Source organism: Nuphar pumila, chromosome 3 (genome assembly GCF_984573655.1).
Source record: "Nuphar pumila chromosome 3, dmNupPumi1.hap1.1, whole genome shotgun sequence".
Taxonomy (NCBI): domain Eukaryota; kingdom Viridiplantae; phylum Streptophyta; class Magnoliopsida; order Nymphaeales; family Nymphaeaceae; genus Nuphar; species Nuphar pumila.
The window spans coordinates 29449638-29470956 of NC_143251.1; the positions used below are offsets into that span (position 1 = coordinate 29449638).

Sequence of the window (21319 nt, forward strand, 5' to 3'; positions counted from 1 at the left end):
GTTGGCCCAGGTCTCATCGACAAGGTCGAGGCGGGCCAATCGAAGTCTAAGAAAGAGTTTTATTTTTTACCTTTAAATTCAAGCAAGATTTTGGTTGTTTTTGGGCAAAATTCAGAATTTGATATTCGTGTAATATTTTGTTGGATGCGTCTCGGAATTCTGAGCGCAACGATATTTTATTTTCCTTGATTTGGGCTATGGTTGGCTCGAAAAACATATTTTTTCAAAAATTGAGCAGTTTGTCGGTTCGGGTCTAGATTTGGATCAGACTGGATCTGATGGATTGATCCAAATTAATATGGATTTGGACTCTATCCAAGACCCATATTAATATGGTATTGATCCAGCCCAAGACCCATTTGGATTTTTGAGATGGATTTGGATATTGGATTTGGATCCATATCCAAATCCAAATCCATGCCCAACGATTTTTCCAACTTTAAATCCATCAAAAACCTTTAAATCGGGGTTTATTAATGTTAAGAAACCTCCCAAGTTAATTTGGTAATTTTTGGAAGCATTCGGAAATTTATTTAATATTTAACATTAATTAATTAATTAATTAATTTAATTCCAAAATTTTATTTTAAGGGATGTTTAGGACTCTTAATAGAGCCCTTAAACACACCTAGAAACATCTAAGAAGGTTGGAGAAGCATGGAGTTTCAAATAAAATAAACCTTTGAAAAAGTCAAACGAGTTTCGAAATTTTCGAAAAACTCTAAGAGAGAAGAGAGTTCCAGTTGGGGCTGCACTCTCTTCTCCAGCCCATCTAAAGCTCTATAAATAGATCAAAAAAATAAAAGAAATGAGAGAAAAGAGAAAGAGAGAGAGGGAAAAAAATATGAGAGAGAAGGAGAGGAAAAAAAAGGAAGGAAGGAGTTTGGGCCATCTACCCACAATTTTCAACTTCCACCATAGTTTTTCTTCATTTTTGTATTCATTGTATGGGTTTTCTCTCTTAAATCAAGTGAGCAATTGATATAGATTGGATGTTCATGCAATATTTTGATGGAAATCCATGAAAAAAGTGTTTTTATGCATGTTTTCTCAAAGATACGTGGAGGATGATCCATGGATATACCTCCATGTGTGTATTCTTGATTCTTTTTACCTTTTCAATGAAACAAAATTTTGTCAATGCCAAAACAAATTTTTTATTTAAGGTAGAAGCGTTTGTATAGAGTTTAACATCGATTTCCATGGATGTGTTTTGGTTTTATTCATCTTTCACCAGCAAGATTTTGCATATGCTTAACTACACGATACAACAACAACAAACAACAACAACTACGCCTTCATCCCAAAACAATTGGGGTCGGCGATATGAACCAAAAAAGAAAAACATTCTGGGTCTTCCACATGAATCCTTCTCCTTCAATCATTTCTATCCAATGCCATGTCCTCGGTGAGGTTCAAAGCATTCATATCATTTCCTATCACCTTCATCCATGTCTTCCTAGGCCTACCCCGACCTCTTTTAACTAATATATTTTCCCATTTCTCCATCCTTCTAACTGGAGCATCATTAGGCCTTTGCCGAATATGTCCAAACCGCCGTAAACGATTCTCTCTCATCTTATTTTCAATGGGTGCAACGCCTACCTTCTTACGTATCTCCTCGTTCTGAATCTTATCTTTTATTGTATTTCCACACATCCATCTAAGCATACGCATCTCAGCTACACTCATTTTTTAAATATGATGTCTCTTGGCAGCCCAACATTCCGTACCATATAGTAAAGTGGGCCTAATAGTCGTCCTATAAAACTTTCCCTTCAACCGCAATGGCATTCTACGATCGCACAACACTCCAGTTGCACTTTTTCATTTCATCCACCCAACCTTTATCCTATGATTTACATCTCCATCAATTTCTCCATACTTTTGAATGATAAATCCCAAATATTTGAAACAATCATCCACCGGTATTTCTTGCTCACCAAGCTTCACTACACTCCCATCACTACTTTGTTGCTTACTAAACCAACATATATGCTTAACTACACGATAAAACAAAAAATTTAATGATGTTAAAAGTTGTCCAATACGTGTTTGTTTCCATGCTAAATTGATTCCCATGATTAACCCCATGTAAAAGTAGTTGATGTGCGTTATTTTATGAGAGAAAATAATTCTGTCTATGCATGCACAATCTAGCACGATGCATACCCAGAGTTTGCCTGTTGTGGAGAATGATTTTGATAAATAAAATATGCCACCCCTTGATGCCCTTTGGAAACTCGTTTATGAACGGATCGACAGTTCAATGTCTGATCTGGATAACACTTCAAGAGAAAAATATAGGACTGAGTTATGATACCTCGGGTTGGTATGCACAGGAATCCGAGTTTGGTGGACACATGAGTTCAGAATATGAATCACGTGTCTGAGCAACAACACTCGTTTCAAGGCCTGTATATATATCATCTACATGTTTTTTTTTCTTTTTATATAAGATCATGTTAACTGTCTAATGATGGTGTATGCAGGTTTTAAAGAGTTTAAAGACCGAGATAGCAACTTTACTAAATCTCTTTATAATTGAAACTAAAATACGTTTCAAGGCCGGTATATGTATCATCTACATGTTTTTGTTTTGTTTGCATAAGATCATAGTGTATGCAGGTTTTAAGAATCTAAAGATCAATGTAAAAAATGCATTGAAATTTTAATTGAAAACAAAACACGTTTTATTATATTTTGAAAGTGTTTCATCTGAAGTACAATTTCTATTAAACAAACCATGCTAAATACATGGTGGGTCAGACTGATCATACAAAGCCACGTATGACCTTAGACATATACTTGGTACCTCAAATCCGACTGAAATAATCTGAACTTAAACTAATAAGGACAAGATTAAACTTAGTCTTTTGGTTAGGGTTTTAGTGGGAATAAAGTTGTAGGCTGGGCTTGACTTGAACCTCAGCCGACAAGGTCGGTTGGGGCAACTGTTTAAATATATATATATATATATATTTGAAACAAAAAGTTTTAAAATAAACACTTGGTTTTGAACAGTAGGTTCAGCTGGGTCGGGGTTGAACCCTAGCAGACAGGGTCGGCTAGTCTTGATAAGCCAACTTCAAAAAAAAAAAAACTAAACATGTGTAGGCTGACAGGCAGCCAGCCGAGTGCTCAACTGACTGCATGCACAGGCCTGTGTGTTGGCTGGCAGGCCCAGCCGGCTAGACTCGGCTGGGCTGGAGCGGAGCCCAGTCGACTGGTGTCTTTCAAAAAAAAAGATATGTATTTTTAACCCTTGGTGTTAATCTGGAATTCAATTTTTAGCATGCATGTTAAATTTCCAGATTTTAGGTATGCACATGTATGTTGATTTCAGTACATGTTATGCATGAAAATGTTCATGTGCTCGAATTGATGTGACATCCTTAAGTAGTGTAGATGTGCATACTTGAAATGATGTATGTTTTGCAAGTGAATGAATGTTCACATTTTTAAATTGGGCTCTCATGAATGGAAGCATATACGTGAATAGTTACATGAAAGCGCATGCACATGAATGGTGAACACGCGCACATGAATGTTGCAGCACATGCACATGGTTCATTTGACACATACGTATGTGCATTGGAAAGTGTGTAACATTATAAATAGCATGTTGTTATGAATTTTGCATATGATGCATCGATGATCAAAGTAGATCATCGCAGACTTGGTGAGCCTTAAGCTTGGTTTGCTCCTTTTACTTATTTCAAATGCATCGCAAAAATCACATTAATGTTGTTGCACTGTATTGCATTGTTCTATGCTTTTCCGCAGGTGGTGGTCCCGTGATGGCTCTCGCAAGGGAATATGCGAGTTTTGCCTTTGTTTGCATGCTGAATTGCAAATTAAAGGAATGGGTTAATAATAATCAAATAAAGATAAAAAAACAGTGCAATATATGTTCTGAGATCTCCCATCGTTAGAATAGGAATCTCAGAGTTTCGGTTTTGGAAGACCATGAAGATACAAAAACTCTGTGTGCATTAATGATTACCCCTAAACCCGATATTGAGGTTCTTTTCCCTGGCCACGGTTTTAGGGAGAGACCGCCACTTTACTTGGGTGGTGTGTAGAGACAACTGTTGTTTTGTTATACCAAAGAAGTACTATTAGATGTGGAGGTTCTTAGTATCCCGACATTAAATGTGGAGGTCTAATGTTCCGAAGATGATTCGGTCGAAGGCTAAGTTTGAAACCCAGTAATAAAATACAACGTGTGTGCTAAGTTACCCTGGGAACTCTACTTAACCTCGAAAAATTTTACTCGTTTGGTATATCCGCAGGCAACGATAATTAAAAAGAAGAACTTAAATTGTGTACATTTAATAGGGACATGCATATGAAAGAATACTCTAATAAAAGATAATAAGTTATTCATGCATATGCATAGAAATCATGCATATTTCTTCTATGCATTAGATCGTGCATATTTATTTATTCCCTTAATTATTATATGTTGGTGAATGCATGATGTTTCCTAATGCATGTTAAATGATGGTATTGCTTAATTTGTGATCTTTGTTATTTATTAAATGTTCTCTCATGCTTAATAATTGTTCTCTATTGCATGAATGATTAATTGAATTATGAATTTATCATAATTGCATCCCTCCAAAATATTATCTGAATCTTATTTGTATTTTTTATGCTTATTTGTTTTATTAGAAGGATTCGTACACAGAATTCCTCGAAGTTCTGACACCCTACTTTTGGTGTTGTTCGCAACCACGGGAGATCAGTGAAGTGACTCACTTCTGGGACAGCTACGAGTGCTACATGTTTGCTAGACAGCTTCACAGATGGACAGGGTGGCTCTGCTTTTCTTTCCTTTCCGTTACATTTAATTGTTCACGCACTCTGATTTTTCCTTATGCAATTGTCTAAAGACCTTTCTTACTTAATTAATAAAATGTTGGTTTGTTATAGTGTGGGTGATAAATATAAGATCCCTGGTGATTTGGTTGGCTATCCAATTGTGAGTGAAATTGTAAAAGCCCCGAGTCTCTAGAAAGATTTCTGCAATGATTTAAAAAAAAATCTGCATTTTTAAGGGGTACGAGTTGGGGTCGTTACAATGGGATTCAAATTCCATGGGATTATCCCTCAGCTTTCCTAATTCCTATTAGGAAAAAAAAAACATCCCACCATTGTCTTGTTGAAGGCTGGCGTTTCATTACAAACTTTCCCCATGTTTCTTATGCACCACAAAATCATAGTGGAACCCATGCATTTTTTGAGAACTTTACCCTTTCCAACTTTTCTTTTCCTGACAATCTAATGGAGCCTTATGGGTCATTAATCTTGTCATTACACATCTATAAACAATTCCATCTTATATTGTGACATATCAAGCATGACTCGAGACCTCATATGAATGGATCCACTTTAACTACAGCTCTGACAGAAGCTAACTTTTAGTTTCATCCTCACAAGCTTTCAATGTTACATAGACATGCACACAGGTGCGGGACATGAAATGGTCAAACCAGTCAATGTTGTAAGTATCACGTCATATTGTACGATAAGTATCATTACTATTGATGTAAAACCTCCAAAAAAACTTGTTGGACTCGGGGCGGATCCAGATTTGGACCCGACCCAAATCCAAAAGGAGAGGCGGTCGGGCACAGCCTCACCGCCTCCCACGGGTCTTCTATAGACAGCGAGGCAGGGGGGGGTCAAATACGAACCCCCCCCCCCCCCTCACAGTCTCTCTCTTGCCCTCTCGTTCTCTATGCACTCTCAGCTCCCCCTCTCTTTCCCTCTTAGCCTCCCCCCGACTCCCATCTCTCTGCTCCCCCCCCCCCCGATTCTCTCTCTCGTCGGCTCGTTGGAGACCCCATCCGCCGCCAGATACCACCTTCTTCCTTCTCTCTGCAGCGAAGGCGCCAGCGATGCTTGCACGTCGACAACCCTCCTTCTGGCGACCCCAGGTATGCATCCACCTCCCCTCTTTTTCTCCTTTCTCTTCTCGCTCCCTCGTCTCTCTTTCTCCCTCGCTTCTTCGTTACGCAGGGAGGGGGCCGAGCCACCTCCCTGCTACCCTAGATCGCAGGGGAGGGGCAAAGCCCCCTCCCTGCGATTCCTTTTAGCGAGAGATGGGCGGAACCGCCCCTGTGTCGTGCTTGGTAAGGGGGGTCGATTCCCCTCCCGGTGCTCTCTGGTTGCAGGGGTGGGGTCGAGCCCCTCCCTGCATCTCCTTACGGCAAGGGAGGGGTTGAGCCCCCTCGCTACTTCCTGTTACGGCAGGGGAGGGGTTGAGCCTCCTCCCTGCTCCCTGTTACGGCAGGGGAGGGGCTGAGACCCCTCCCTACACTTTGTTTTGTCAGGGGAGGGGGGGGCGAGCCCCTCCCTGCTCCTTGTTGCGGCAGGGGAGGAGTCAAGCCCCCTTCTTGTGCCTCTTCTCTCTTTAGGCAAGGGCATCGCCCCTGCCTCCGTTGTTTTTCGACAGGCAGGGGAAAGCCCCCTCGCCTCGCTCTTCTATGGCATCAGGCGAGGGCTTCGCCCCCTGCCTGTTCGCATTTCTTCAGGCAGAGGCCAAGCCCCTGCCTCCGTGCATGTTCGACAGGCAGGGGCGAAGCCCCCTGCCTCTCTTTTGCTTTGTCAGGCAAGGGTGCAACCCCCTGCCTCATCGTTGTTTGCTGACAGCAGGTTAGCAGGGGCTCGCAGCCCCTGCCCTTGCTTCTTGCGCTGATAGTAGGTGCGCAAGGGCACGATGCCCCTGCCTCTACTTCCTTCACGTCAGGACGATAGCAGTGTCCCTGACCTTCTATTTTTGGTGTTAGTGTGCTAAGACTGTCGCTTTTGCAGCTCGTACGACAGATCCCGCTCGCACTCCCCGACCCGAGCCGTCAATTGTTTACACTCGCAGACGCCAGCAAACTCGCAACTCGCCAAGGTAGGGGAAGATTGCATGGAGGACTTGGACAATTGAATTAAGTTCAATTAATTAAAAAGGACAATTAAGTAACTATATATACAAATATATATTTATACGAGTACACATTTAACTCAAGGATGCGGTTTCACGATCCTTGTCTTTTACTTTCTGTCATGTCTTTACTTTGTCGTCGCGCATTGCGCCCAGTCTTTGTGTTGCACTCCTGCTTACAGTCTTTACTTTGTCATCACGTTTTGCGCCCAGGCTCTTGCTTTTACAAATGCTTTGTTACTGCCTTGCCATTGCAGATGACGCTCAGGTTTTCGCTTATTGCATGCGCTTTAGAGGCATCCTCGTAGAGAATGCAAGAAGCACTTATCGCTCTCCCTCTTGCGACAAGAGTTGAGTCGGAAACTTGGCGATACATCCTCGTCTAAGGAGAGGGATACTTCGCAAGGATCCTGGCTTTTCGAGTACGCAGTCCTGCATAGTAAACTTGAGATTTTGGAAGTTGCACAATAGCATCAAAGACTGCCCAAATCGAAGCATTTGAAAGAATGTGTTTTGGCCAGTTTTGTTCGTCTATTCGACACATCTCGGGTAACCCCGAATTGAGGCTCGAGCGAACTTCTTAGCGGGGGTTCTGTTGAGAAACCTGTATCCCGTCTATCGAGGCTGGTATCGAGTCATGCGAGGCATGTAGATACCCCAATAGCGGATGAGATTCGAGAAAATCACATGTCAGATGTTGATACAAGTTGTTGGCAGTTTCAAAAGATAAAGAATGCAAAGTAAAGTTTGAGAAACACTTCTGTTGATGCTCCTATTGAGGAGCTATACCCCTTTCATCCTAGAGTACTTGTAGTCGTGCACTACACGCTAGTACTGCGATGATCGGATGAGACGGTCGTGCGACTTCGAACAGTGCTAAATGCACAATATTGTGATCACATAAAATGATGACTATTCGCCTTCACAGGCAAGATGCTCAAGTGGTTTAAAGACCACAGCATAGAATGGGTCGTTAGTTAAGCAACCCCTAATGCACTCATTCGCTTCTTGTTGTCTGTCAAGGGAGAAGACAGAGCGGTATAAAACTGCAATGGACAGGTTGTTAACAACCACCCCACGGGCAATGATCTGGCCTCCCCAGTCATTGATGTTAGGGGGAAAGGGGCTACAATAGTTAGCTCAACACTTCTGCAGAAGTTGGATGCATCTGTGGCACTGCTTACCTGCCTTTGGGGAATCCTCTCTCGGCTAAAGTCATCCCCTTAGGAGCGGACTCAACTAGTTATTCGGGTTATTGAAAATACATAGAATAACAGACGCCTGAACTAGTCTCAGTTGTTTTTACGTTTTTCTTGTGTGTACCCGCAGGCCAGTAATATCAAAACATAAAGTTTGTTCACACTGGTTGATTGCTTGTTAGCTCGGTAGTTCGGTACACTAGTCGTTGAGCTATGCACGTCTGTTGAGGCGTTACTCTAGCTGGTTAAACTACTTATGCAGTTCTCTGCTTAGTAATAACTAGCTTTTTATACTAGTTAAATGTTTGTTTGTTGGTGTGTGTCTCTTATGATTGATGTGATTGCATATACCTTGTAATCTACGAACTGGTGGCAACTAGGACTGATGTAGCTGTTTGTCTTATAAGTTGCTTATATATTGTGATATAACTGCGATCGTATGTTTGCTTATCATGTGTAGCTTATGAATTGCTTGTGATGTAATAGCTTGTGCATTACGATTAATGTAGTTACTTGTCAATGAACTGAACCATTTAATAGTAATTGTATGTATTACGAGCATTATTATAAGTGCTTGTCTTGTTCAGTTGTTTTGTTTGGCTGTCGGATAGAGTTAGTTACTCTTCGCCTATAGAATCAGTTGGATTGCCATATCTGCGTGTTCTCATGTGTCGTTTACGCATGCTTTGAGGTCCTGTTTAAGGATTGCAATGTTCCTTGTGGCAATAACACGATGCGTAGTTTTATGTGCTTCTGTGTGATGTGATTGATATGCCACGTGATAAGAAATGTTGGAAGTATGTGATAATATGTTCATGATTCATGGAACCTTATTAGAGGAATGGGTGATCTTGTGTTTTGTTTTACCATGTGAAGTGATATGATGCATATTGTTGATATACATGCCTGTACCCATATTGTGGATACTGGCCCCAAGAGCGGTCAATTATTTGGAGCAGTCGATTGTATTGATGCATGTATCACTGAGTATGGTATCTATTGAGGACCTGATCCCCAAAGGACTATCTACGAGAGTGTGTATGATCGAGACCAGGTAACCGGCTAGAATGGTAGATTCTTTGTGAGGATGTACACTGTCCACGAACGGGTAGCCGCAAAGACGGTGAACTCCTGTGAAGAAGTGTATGGTCCAACACCAGATATACCATCTAGGGCAGAATTCCTTGTGAGGTTATACATTTCCCAGACCAGGTGATCCGGCGTTGATCTTGTTGATTGTAATAGTGGCTATCGACCCTGAAAGCGGTCATTTGTGTTGATGCGTGTATCGCAATGATTTTCATTGGATATGGCATTTGTTCAGGACCGAGTTCCCAAAGGATTCTCTGTGAGGGTATGTATGATCAAGACCTGGCAATCCGACTAGAGCGGTAGAATCTCTATGAGGAGGTACATTGTCCAAGAGCGGGTAGCCGCAAAGACGGTGAACTCCTGTGAGGAAGTGTGTCGTCCAACCCTCTAGGGCGGTAATTCCTTGTGAGGTCGTACTTTTTCCCCATACCTAGCGATCCGACGTGGAACTTGTGTTTTTTATTACCATAAAAAGTTATGGTGAGTTGTGATGATCTTCTAATATTGTTTGAGATAGCCAATTATGAATTTATAGTTTTGGCTTTCTGTTTTAGCATGATTACATGCAGGACTCAGACGTGAGAATCAGATCTTTGTTGATTCTTGATCACGATATAAGATCATGTTTTGGACCTTCTATAGAAGGGTGGGCTTTTTCTGAAAGTATGACGCCTTAAGTGAGTCATAACATGTGTTAGTTGGCCGCGTAAGGCCTTGAGAGATTGGAATAAATTAAGGTTGTTCAGGACAAAGAGTTTGTTAAAAATAGTGAGAGCGACAAACGATGTCCTGATACTGATTAAATGCAGAGACCCCATTCTAGGAACGAAATCAAGATAGTTGTGTGGTAGTTTACAGCTTACGATCAAATGAATCATCATGCTACGTTTTTTACAGTTACACTGTTTACCTGCTTGCATTGCTTATTTGCATGTACTGCTTACCTGTTTAACTGCATATCTGCTTTAAACTGCTTAGCATATTGAATTAAATGTACTTAATTCGGTTTCATGTAGTCTCTCTTGTGCACCTACTAGTTTTTTGCGAAACTAACTCATTCTATGGGTACAGGTGATGATTAGGTACATCACGGGCGATGGCGCGATGACAAGATGACTTCAAGACTTCTTCTTCCTGCTCTTAGCTCGCATCCTGGACATTTTGGGTTTTGTAACAGATTTTTTTTGGGATATCCGAATTGTATGAGTTTTGGTTCTTTTAGCTAACGTGCCCAAAGTTGTCAGCTTGCCTTTCTGAATTTAACAAAAGAATAGTCTTTCGCTGATTTCATAAACAAACTCTGAAGGAAAGAGATTTTTTATAGTCTCTTCCTGTTTTCTGAATGGTTCGCAAGTTTGAAATTTTGGGGCGTTACAATTGAGGTTTTTGATATGACATTCATTTTGTGATACGAGTAAGTATCACACCCATATCAACTGTATCATGCAATACAAGTGTGGTGCACTTTAAAAATAATGAAACTTGATGCTTTTCATTTTGAGTTTTAAAGATCTCTTGGGGGTCGACTTTCTCATTTGTGTAGAGGTCATTAGAAGGGAACTCATGCACCCTAGGGGTCATGAGAGTGATTTGGGGGTCAATTCATGCACAAAGAGAGGGGTTTTGCAGTTTGCTCAAATAAGTGTGAATTTTCACCCTTTTTCACTCTAGGAAGTGGGCTAAAGTAAAAAATTTGTGTTCTTTACTTCTTATGGAGTTTTTTTTAGGTGGCATGGCAAAGAGGCACTCAGGTAACGAGTGGGAATCGATTGAAAATCGAGTGAAACTTTTGCCATAATACTTTTTCTAGTGGCATCTCCAGAATGAAACATTATTTGGTCAAGACACATTAGTGTTGCCCCATGCACGTCAAGGGATTTGCCAAAGGCCGTAAAATAGCAATGCTAGCAATTCCTTAATACTTTGCGAGAGAAAAAGCAAGAGAAGAATATGAATAAAGCAGAAATGGGGTATATGCAACCATGAGATAATGTTTATGATATAGATGATGATCCACCTACTTATGATCTTACAACCCCTAACATAGCATCAAAAGTAAAAAGCTTTATAGCGAAGGGGAAATGTGTGGTTGATGCTAACAGTAACATTAGTAGTGCAAGTAGAAAGAGAAATTGAGAACAGGAAAGGATTTTCTTGAGAGGGGGTTGAGTTGGAGGCTCTATTAGGAGTTTTTTTCCCTCCTAAGACTGCCCTTGAGTCAAAGTTTGACATTTGCACTACTATGACCCCAAAAGATTTAGTCAAGCAAGCAAATGTCGTGGTTGGGATATGGTTTTATGATGCTTGTATTCCTTTCAACGTGGCAAATTCATTTCATTTTCAAGTCATGACAGATGTCATAACCAGCATTGAGTCCAAATATAAAATAACTTCATATCATGATTTGAGAAAAAAATTTATACATATTGATGTGAATAAAGTGAAAGCATATTTTGATGAGATAAGGCAGTCATGGAATGAAACTAGGTGTAGCATCATGGCAGATGGGTGGACTGATATAAATACAAAGACTTTGACAAATTTACTTGTGTATTGCCTCAAAAGAACTATGTTTTTTAAATCTATTGATCTGTCTAATAAGCCTAAGACAACAGATGTGTTGTTGAGAGTATTTGATGAGATTTTGGAAGATATGAAACCTGAAAATATAATCCAATTCATCACTAATAATGAAGCAAATTATAAGGCAACAAGTAAAGAAGTGGCAAAAAATTATGGCAAATTCTTTTGGACTCGATGTACTGCCTACTGCATAGACCTCATGCAGCATTCAACTGTTTGTTTTATTTTGTCCATGTTGTCGATGTCCTCAAGCATGAGAGGTATAAGAGGTTTCAACCTATATGGCGCATCATTGATCATAGGTGGATTGGGCAGCTTCATCAACCTCTTCATGTTGCAGCTTATTATTTGAATCTTGTATTTAGATACTCCCCTACATTTAAACTGAACAGGGAAGTGAACAAGGGAATTTTCGATTGCATAGATAGGTTAATCCCTAATCATCGCATCCAAGATGAAATTCATAAAGAAATTGAGATGTATGATAATGCATTGTATGATATGGGGAGACCTGCAGCAGTGTGGAACTGTTCCACGATGCGTCCAGGTAATTTATTTTGTCTATTTCAATTTCATTTTGTTATTTATTTATGATGTTTAGTTCTATCATTGTTTTTTGACTTCTTTTTTTGTATTTTTAGACATGTGGTGGACAACTCCGCCTGTGTATAACTGTTTAGTTATACACTGCCGGTCCCAAGCCCGGATAAAGGAGGAGGGTTGCGGTAGGCCTGTGACAGCCAGCATAAAAACTTTGTCATACCCTATGAAAATGAACCAATAAGATAAGAGATAGGAAATCGAAGGATTTGGGTATGGTTAGATGTATCAAAGATGAAACGCAAAGGGTTTTAGTCAAAGATGAGGAGATTAAGGAGAGATGGAAAGATTATTTTGATAAGCTATTTAATGATAGTCATACTCAAGATCTTGGAGACTTCTCCATTCCTTTTCATGAGATAAATCGTGACTTCATGCGCAAGATTCAAAAGAAAGAAATTATAGAGGCTTTGAAGAAGATGAAATCAAGAAGGGCAGTTGGCCCAGATGGTATACCTATCGAGGCTTGGAAATGCTTGGGAGAGAAAGGTTTAGAATGGTTGACAAATCTTTTTAACTTGATTTGGTGAACAAATAAGATGCCTAATGAGTGGAGGAAGAGTACTTTGGTGCCTTTATATAAGAATAAGGGTGATATACAAGATTGCACAAACTATCGTGGTATAAAACTCATGAGTCATACTATGAAACTTTGGGAGAGGGTGATTGAGTCTAGGTTGAGGAAGGTTGTCATGATATCAGAGAATCAATTTGGTTTTATGCCTGGAAGATCAACTATGGAAGCTATGCATCTTCTTAGACAACTTATTGAAAGATATAGAGAGAGGAACAAAGATTTGCATATGGTTTTTATTGATTTAGAGAAGGCATACGATAGAGTACCTAGGGACGTTCTCTGGTGGACAATGATGAAGAAAGGTGTTTCTCTCAAGTACATTAGTATAATTAAAGATATGTATGAAGGAGTAGTAACCAATGTCCGCACTTGTGGAGGAGTGACAACCAATTTTCCGATAATGGTTGGGTTACATCAAGGATCTGCTTTAAGCCCTTTCCTATTTGCGATAGTGATGGATGAGCTTACGAGATCAATTCAAGAAAATGTACCGTGGTGTATGTTGTTTGTTGATGATATTGTTTTGATTGATGAGTCTAGAGCTGGGGTTAATGCTAAGTTAGAATTATGGAAACAGACATTGGAAGCTAGAGGTTTTAAGTTGAGTAAGAGTAAGACTGAATATATGGAATGTCGGTTTAGTAAGCAACGAAGTAGTGATGGGAGTGTAGTGAAGCTTGGTGAGCAAGAAATACCGGTGAATGATTATTTCAAATATTTGGGATCCATCATTCATAAGTATGGAGAAATTGATGGAGATGTAAATCATAGGATAAAGGTTGGGTGGATGAAATGGAAAAGTGCAACTGGAGTGCTGTGCGATCGTAGAATGCCATTGCGGTTGAAGGGAAAGTTTTATAGGACGACTATTAGACCCGCTTTACTATATGGTACGGAATGTTGGGCTGCCAAGAGACATCATATTCAAAAAATGAGTGTAGCTGAGATGCGGATGCTTAGATGGATGTGTAGAAATACAATAAAAGATAACATTCGGAACAAGGAGATACGTAAGAAGGTAGGTGTTGCACCCATTGAAAATAAGATGCGAGAGAATCGTTTACGGTGGTTTGGACATATTCGGCGAAGGCCTAATGATGCTCCAGTTAGAAGGTTGGAGAAATGGGAAAATATATTAGTTAAAAGAGGTCGGGGTAGGCCTAGGAAGACTTGGATAGAGATGATAGGAAAGGATATGAATGCTTTAAACCTCACCGAGGACATGGCATTGGATAGAAATGATTGGAGGAAAAGGATTCATGTGGAAGACCCAAAATGAATTTCTTTTTTGGTTCATATCGCTGACCCCAATTGTTTTAAGATGAAGGCGTAGTTGTTGTTGTTGTTAGACATGTGGTGGACTTGATTTAAGAGTGATGTTTCAAATTTAAGAATCTTTACCATTTGCATTCTTAGTCAAACATGTAACATAAGTGGATGCAAAAGAAACTGTAGCATTTTTTAGAAAATTCATACCAAAAGAAGGAATAAATTGAAGCACAAAAGGCTCAATGACCTTGTCTTCATGTGCTACAACTTATGGCTAAGGCAAAAGTATGTAAAATTCTAAAGTTTATTTGTCATTTTCATGCATTTATTTAAAGTTTTTTTTAATATCATACAACACCCAACTAATTTTAATTTTTTCATGTCATCTTTTTAGGCAAATTGAGAAGTTATCATCATGGAGGCATAAAGAACAATTTGATCTCATCAATCTACAACGTTTTGATGTGTTGGATGAATAGGTTTAAGAAGAACCAAGTATTTTAACTAAAGAGAACATTGAGTGGATCAACATAGAAGAGGCACAAGAGGTAGATGATGAAAGAACCTATGTACATTGGGGGGTAAGTAAAACTTAAGCACTCACAAGCTTGGTTATTTTGTTTTTGTTTATGTATTATGAAACTGAGACTTGTGGCATGTTGTTAATTGCATGATATTTCATATTTTGCATTATTTTTATGAGGTATGCATGCATTATTATCTTTATTATTTGATATTTGATGAAGTCTTATCATAAATGTTTGATATGTGATTATATGGTTGCATCTTGTGCAATGCATCATTGTTTCATGTGTTATGGTTTTTTTAGGATTTTCCTGATTTTTTCGTTTTTCTGGAATTTTTATCAAAAAACTATTGATTTTTATGATATGATATGTATCTTATTTTGGGGCCAACCAACACGAGTTATGATACACTTTTTGCAACCTTGAAACAGGAATAACATGGGAGTTCTGTAAGACTAGGACACAGTGACACGACCATGCATACATACATATATACATGCACATACATATGTACACACACACACACACACACACACACACACACACATATATATATATATATATATATATATATATATATATATATATATATATATATATATATATATATATATATATATATAATTCTAAAGCAATAAAACATGAATATCATCTTTAAGTGTGAATTCTTTAACGACAATTCTAAATCATCTTATAACAAATTTTAAAAGAAAAGCATAGAAGTATACGTAAAATAAACATCCAGTCCAGATCATTAAAAAAAGAAAAAGAAAAGGACATCTATGGAAGTGGTGTTCACCATATCTGGCACATGTTTGGCTGTGTCAATGAAGCGTCCTGTATTGTGCACGTTGTTATGTAGTATCAGCACTCAACACAGGACACATGCTAAGTGTTTGTGAAATATTGCTTTCAATATAATATTTTGTTTTTTGTGGATTAAATGAACTATAGCAGTCAAAAATACAGGTATTGTTTAGCCAAGAAACATATAATAGGAGCAAAATATCAGCATGGTCTTAGGTAACATAAATGCACAAACATACATGAAGATCATTTTGAAGTGGGGTTCCTGTCAACATTAGGCGCTGATTTGCATTCTTTGCAACAGAAAAGAGGTTCTTCCTACGGTAACTATTTCTATCCTTCAAGACATGAGCTTCATCCATTAGCACACAACTCCATTTCCAACGTTTTAGTATCTTGCGGTCGTCCTTCTGCTGCACACTGCAAGATGATTTCACAACACAGACCCCATGGTCAATTGACTTAAAAGGAAAGTAGCCATGCAAATTGAATCAGAACAAATTTTACAAACCTATGTCGTTCAAAAAGTGAATAGCACACTAAGAGCACATTAAATGGTGGTGGCCGACCAGCCTTGGAAAGAGAATGCAATTCCTTGGAATATACTGCTCTAGCAGCCCCATGGAATTGGATGACTGAAAATGATGGACACCATCTTTGGAGCTCTCTTTCCCAGTTCTCTAAGACTGATGCTGGACAAACAACCAAATGGGGACCAGGATCATTGTCCAAGTGTTTCAACAAAGTCAAATATGTGATCGCCTGTCAAAGACAAGTGGTGTTTTAACAGAAAAATATCTAACACCGATAGCTACAATCAATTCCATGCAGGGACAGAAAGTGAGTATACCTGAATTGTTTTTCCAAGCCCCATCTCATCAGCCAATATAGCTACAAGAGAACTTTTATATCAGAACCAATTCAAAACCAGAAACAAGAACAAAGAGAAGGTCTAGTAACTAATATGAATCTTATCCAATTAGCTACACCATTTGAAAGTCAAATGGAGCTGCCAACAGTGGAGTCAATCCTAATCTGGCCAGCCAACTACTGTTTGATCCTTGAGATCAAGTTGGGTTGCAAACCTAGCTTCACCCAACCACAACGCAAGCACCGGTTTTTTGTGACTTTTCGTGCCTTTCTTCTGGTCAAGGTTTTAGAGGGCTCTCAATGTGTGTGAGGTCATTTTATCATTATTTGATTTTTCAGGGACTGTATTTATAAGCATCCTTTTTTTGTTTTAGCTTGTTTTATATGGTGACTCTTCATCACTTCTGTTTGTTTATATACAAAAAAAAACTTAACTTTCATTCAAAAACCAAGTTTAAAATGAAGAAATAGTGAATCCTTATGGCTTAATACAGAGAAAGAGATTTTTTCAAACAATATATTTATTAGCCAAGCAAATAGACAAAGATTGAAATATCAAATCTTGGGGAAAGTTGTATCCCCACCAAAACAAAAGGAAAAAAACAATTTTACAGTTGAACCACATTAGTTGACAGTTGAAACAAATAGTGCAATGCACAACAAACCGTCAATATACTAATAAGAACAGATACACAGTAATTAGTATTTGAGAAAGTTCAGCTTCACGCTATTGGCAATTGCATGACAAGGCAACATAATTTCAACATAAAACTGGTGGTCAAAACTTTAGCTGATCTTCATGAAGTTTTTTTCTTTGTTTCTCTTTTCTTTCAAAGGCAACATAGTGCTGTGGTTTCAGGAAAGAAATCCTAAATTTGCTTTGTCTTTTAGATTGCAATTATTTGAAAAATGATATTATATGATGGGAAAGAAACTAGAGTTTACCTCCTCCAATATTCTTTCTGTACAACAAAAGGAGAAAATTCACCCCAACAAGCTGATACGGTTTTAGAATTGGTTGAAAATTTGAGTCTTCATCAGCACAAGCAGCGTTGATATCTGCCTGAATAACAAACAGAATCACCCATTGCATTTTATGATATATTTACAAAATAAGCATGTCCATGCATATCTATTTATGTACATATGCATGAGGATTATTCAATATCTTTGACTTTTCACCAACAGCCACAACAATGCCAGAAAATGTCATGGTGGTTTTTTTCCAACCAACACAGAATCACTTGACTCATTCTCCAGCAATTAAATGGTTGGAAAACTAACAAGAAATCACTAATCAACTGAAATCGCTGACCATTTGAAAAGTGGTAATTCAAGGGTTGATTTTCTGGCTCATAATTCAATTTGGGTAGCGTGACCCTTTTCCCATCATTCAATGGACACAGTGTCAGAAAATACACAAAACAGATGGCCAATTTTCCAGTTACAAAAAACAGTTGGAAAACAAGAAAAAATAAACCCTCGAGAAAGAGACAAGGAAAACAAAGAGAACCTTAAGAACTTGATTTCCATCTCATTTCCAGCTTTGACACAGCCAGACATTGACAAAGAAAAGGTGTCATTTTGTCCGTAGCATGTATTTCCCACCCATCAAAAACACTCACATGTGTAGGTATGTATTTTACATATGTAGCTAGCACCAGGCTAAACTCTACACTCTACATGATGAATTCTATATATTTCATTAGATAGATGATCACATACTTGAGTTACAATCTTTGTGGCACAGTCTTCAACTTCAGAATAACCCTCACAAGATGTTGAAGGAACCGAACCACTCCCATAAAGTTCCCTACGCAGGGTAGCTGATATTTTGCCACACTTCTGCAGAGCATTGCCAACCACGTCATCTGCATTGGCACCTTCACCATCATCTGAAACTGCACCAATTTCAACCACTTCTAACCGTGGAACATTGTTATCATCTTCACCTCTACCACTAAAATCATCATCACTATCATCTACAACAACTAGTCTTCTGGATCTATTTACATTTACTCTGCTTTTACCAAGCTCAAAATCATCATCTTCTGAACTTTGGGGCTTGTGAGGAGACGTGGGCACAGGTTTATGCCTATGCCTGTTAATTCTACTCCTGCCCATTTTAAAATCATCATCCTCTGAGCTCTGGATCTCAACCAAAGATATAGGTACAGGTTCACTAATATTTTGCTGAAATGCAAAAGATTCAATTGGGGGAAGAGTTTTTCCATTCATGCCATGCTCATGTGGATTATCCTTGATTTGGGGCTGACTTTTCAAAACTCTAGACAGCTTAAATGAGTGGTTCTCGCACTCGTCATCTGACAATTCTTCAAAAACCCGCTTCATCCTCTCACTTTACAATCCAAACCCCCTCACTTTTGGAATTTTCTATCATTCACTTTCTCCACAATGTTTTGAGTGTGGAAACCAACATTTGCCCATCTACAAGTTGTTACTGATGCATTGCCCTCTGGCCAAAGAAAAAATACAATAAGTTAAGCAATAAGACCTTATTTAGATCATAAATCTGAACAGTCTACACTCTACATTCAAACATCAGGCTCACTGTAAATAACGGTTACAAATGCTCGAAAGAAAACTAGCATCTGAAATTCCAATGACAGGATGAGTAGCTACCGTGAAAAGTTTACACTTTTTAGCTATGAGAACAGAAGTTTACCAAAACTTCATCAAAATAGTCAAATTACAAAGAAAAAAAAAGATTAAACATGAATACAATGTTTCATTGTTTTGAGCAATAAAAACCAAAATTTCAATTAGAAATTCTATAAAGCTTGCTTACACAAGATACAAGAATTGAAAAGGTAACCAATACGAAGTTCAAGTTCAATGGAGAGAGAGAAAGGTAAAGTAGCAGCTACTCTTCTAGTACTAATTACTTGAGCATAACGGGAGCCCATCAAGAAGCAAAAATTCAAGCTTGGTAAAAAAAATTGACTAACTAATAACCTCAAAGGAAAAATGTAGAATTGCTAGCATCTGCAGTTCTCATTAAGACAATCATGAAAAAACAATCTTTCCACAAGTACGCCATGGCAATTCAACTAACAAGAACGAAAAAAAAAATCAAAAACAAAAGCATCTCATTAGAGACACGTGATCAACTATAATCACGACGAACAAAGAAAAAAAAATCTACAATCAAGTTATACAAAATTTAAACGAAAGTCAAAATAAAAAACAGTAGCAGGACTGAATTTCAGCAAACAAGAACGCCACAAAGAAAACCACAGAAGACGCGAAAGGAATAACATACAACTGAAGAGTTATTGAGCAGAAACATTGCAGAAAATCTAGAAAATTGACAAGCACAGAAAACACAAAACAGAATTTCCCAAATCCGCACGGAGAAAACCGCGACAAGGCGAAAATAAATAAAAAGAAAGGGAAAGCAAACTCACAACTGAATAAGCGACAACCTAACACACCAAAAGCAGCAGAAATCCCAACGAAGTCACTTTATCTCCAAGAACGGCAACATAAATACACTAAGAAATTCACTAGAAACGACGATTCAAAAACCACCACTGCAAACTAGGAGCACAAAAGGAAACCCTAACAAATCCCATACATACAGAAGCGGTAACGAATATTTTTCCACTAATCCACGAAATAGCAAGATTGTGAACCTAAGCAGACACCAAAAATCCCACAAAGAGAAGGAAATTATGCACCTGTTCACACGGTTTTGAAGTGATCCGTGAAGAAACCGAAGGGAATCAAACAAGGAGAAGTAGAAACCCTAGAAAGATGGAAGAATCGGACGGTGAGACGCGGAATCCTCGCGTCACAGACGAAATGCGATAAACAAGGGAAAGAGACTGATGGCCCAATTGATATTAAAGAACGTGTTTTGGGTTCTTATTTAGCGGGAAGGGATGGCGGGACACTTTTAACAACAGCGAGAATTTTATTTTTATTTTTGTCCAATGTTTCCTCGTTCCCATTGGTTGCATTTTTTTTTTCTTTTTCTGCTTTTGTTGTGGACTTGGTCAACGAGCCGAAGGAGCCGAGTTTGGCCCGTTCAAACTCGGCTCTCTTAGGCCATACCCGGCTTGGAGCTCCGGCTTGAAGTTGTGACGAGCTGGGTGAAGCTTGAACTTAAGACCAACCAATCATGTGAGTGCTTCGGACTTAAATTTAGGGATGGCAGTGGATCGGGGCAGGGACGAGGGACAAGGTCTTCACCCTCACCTTGTCTAGAATTTTTTTCCTCCATCCTCACCTTCATTTCCACGCCAGTTTTTAATTTTAACTTTCATCCCTGTTTCATGCCCTCCATCCCAGGTCCAAACAGGATGAGGTGGGGCGGGATCCCATTTTCCCTCTGTCCACTGTCATCTATAAAGTGTATTTTAGCATTTTACTAACAGGGATCGGGGACGGGACGGGACGGGGCGGGGTGGGGGGAAAGCATAAGTCCATCCCTGCAGGGGTTTTGATTTTAACCTCCATCCCCGTTTCATGTTTTCCCCTTATCCACTGTCATTCCTACTTAGGACACAGCAGAGAATCAAAATGCGTGGCCTAGGGAGCTTATACAAGCCGAGCCGTATCCCCTTTTTCATGCCATAGTTGTGTGATGGGGGTGCCCAGCAGGTTATGAGAATCACCATGGTTGGGTTGCTCGTCTTCTAAATGGTCTCACAATTTTTTTCACAGTGATTAATGCTCTAGCAGGCATTTAAAGGATTAAAGTTGGGCAGCTGTATACAATGCAGCGAGTATGATCTTTGTCTGAGATGTCGTTCATCACCTGGATCAACATCATCAAAAGGATCCCTAACGATAATCCATGAGGCGTACCCTTCACCTGAACCACACT

At 39.1% G+C, this 21319-nt stretch overlaps 1 protein-coding gene across 2 annotated transcripts in view; it reads right to left on the minus strand.

Moving 5' to 3' along the window:
• The window catches only part of LOC149842451 (protein CHROMATIN REMODELING 19-like), a 62286-nt gene extending 41976 nt beyond the window's left edge, over positions 1–20310 (minus strand). The window contains exons 1-6 of one of the 2 annotated variants that reach the window (XM_089999179.1): positions 20169–20310; positions 18193–18943; positions 17413–17530; positions 16448–16488; positions 16109–16359; positions 15837–16017 (exon numbers count right to left, since the gene is read on the minus strand). In XM_089999179.1, coding sequence (XP_089855305.1) covers positions 15837–16017; positions 16109–16359; positions 16448–16488; positions 17413–17530; positions 18193–18819 — 1218 coding nt within the window. In that variant the 5' untranslated portion in view covers positions 18820–18943; positions 20169–20310. Of the gene's footprint in view, positions 1–15836; positions 16018–16108; positions 16360–16447; positions 16489–17412; positions 17531–18192; positions 18944–19895; positions 20003–20168 lie in introns of those variants that run through there. The other variant, XM_089999180.1, reaches the window with a different exon arrangement.
• Positions 20311–21319: the final 1009 nt, after the last annotated feature.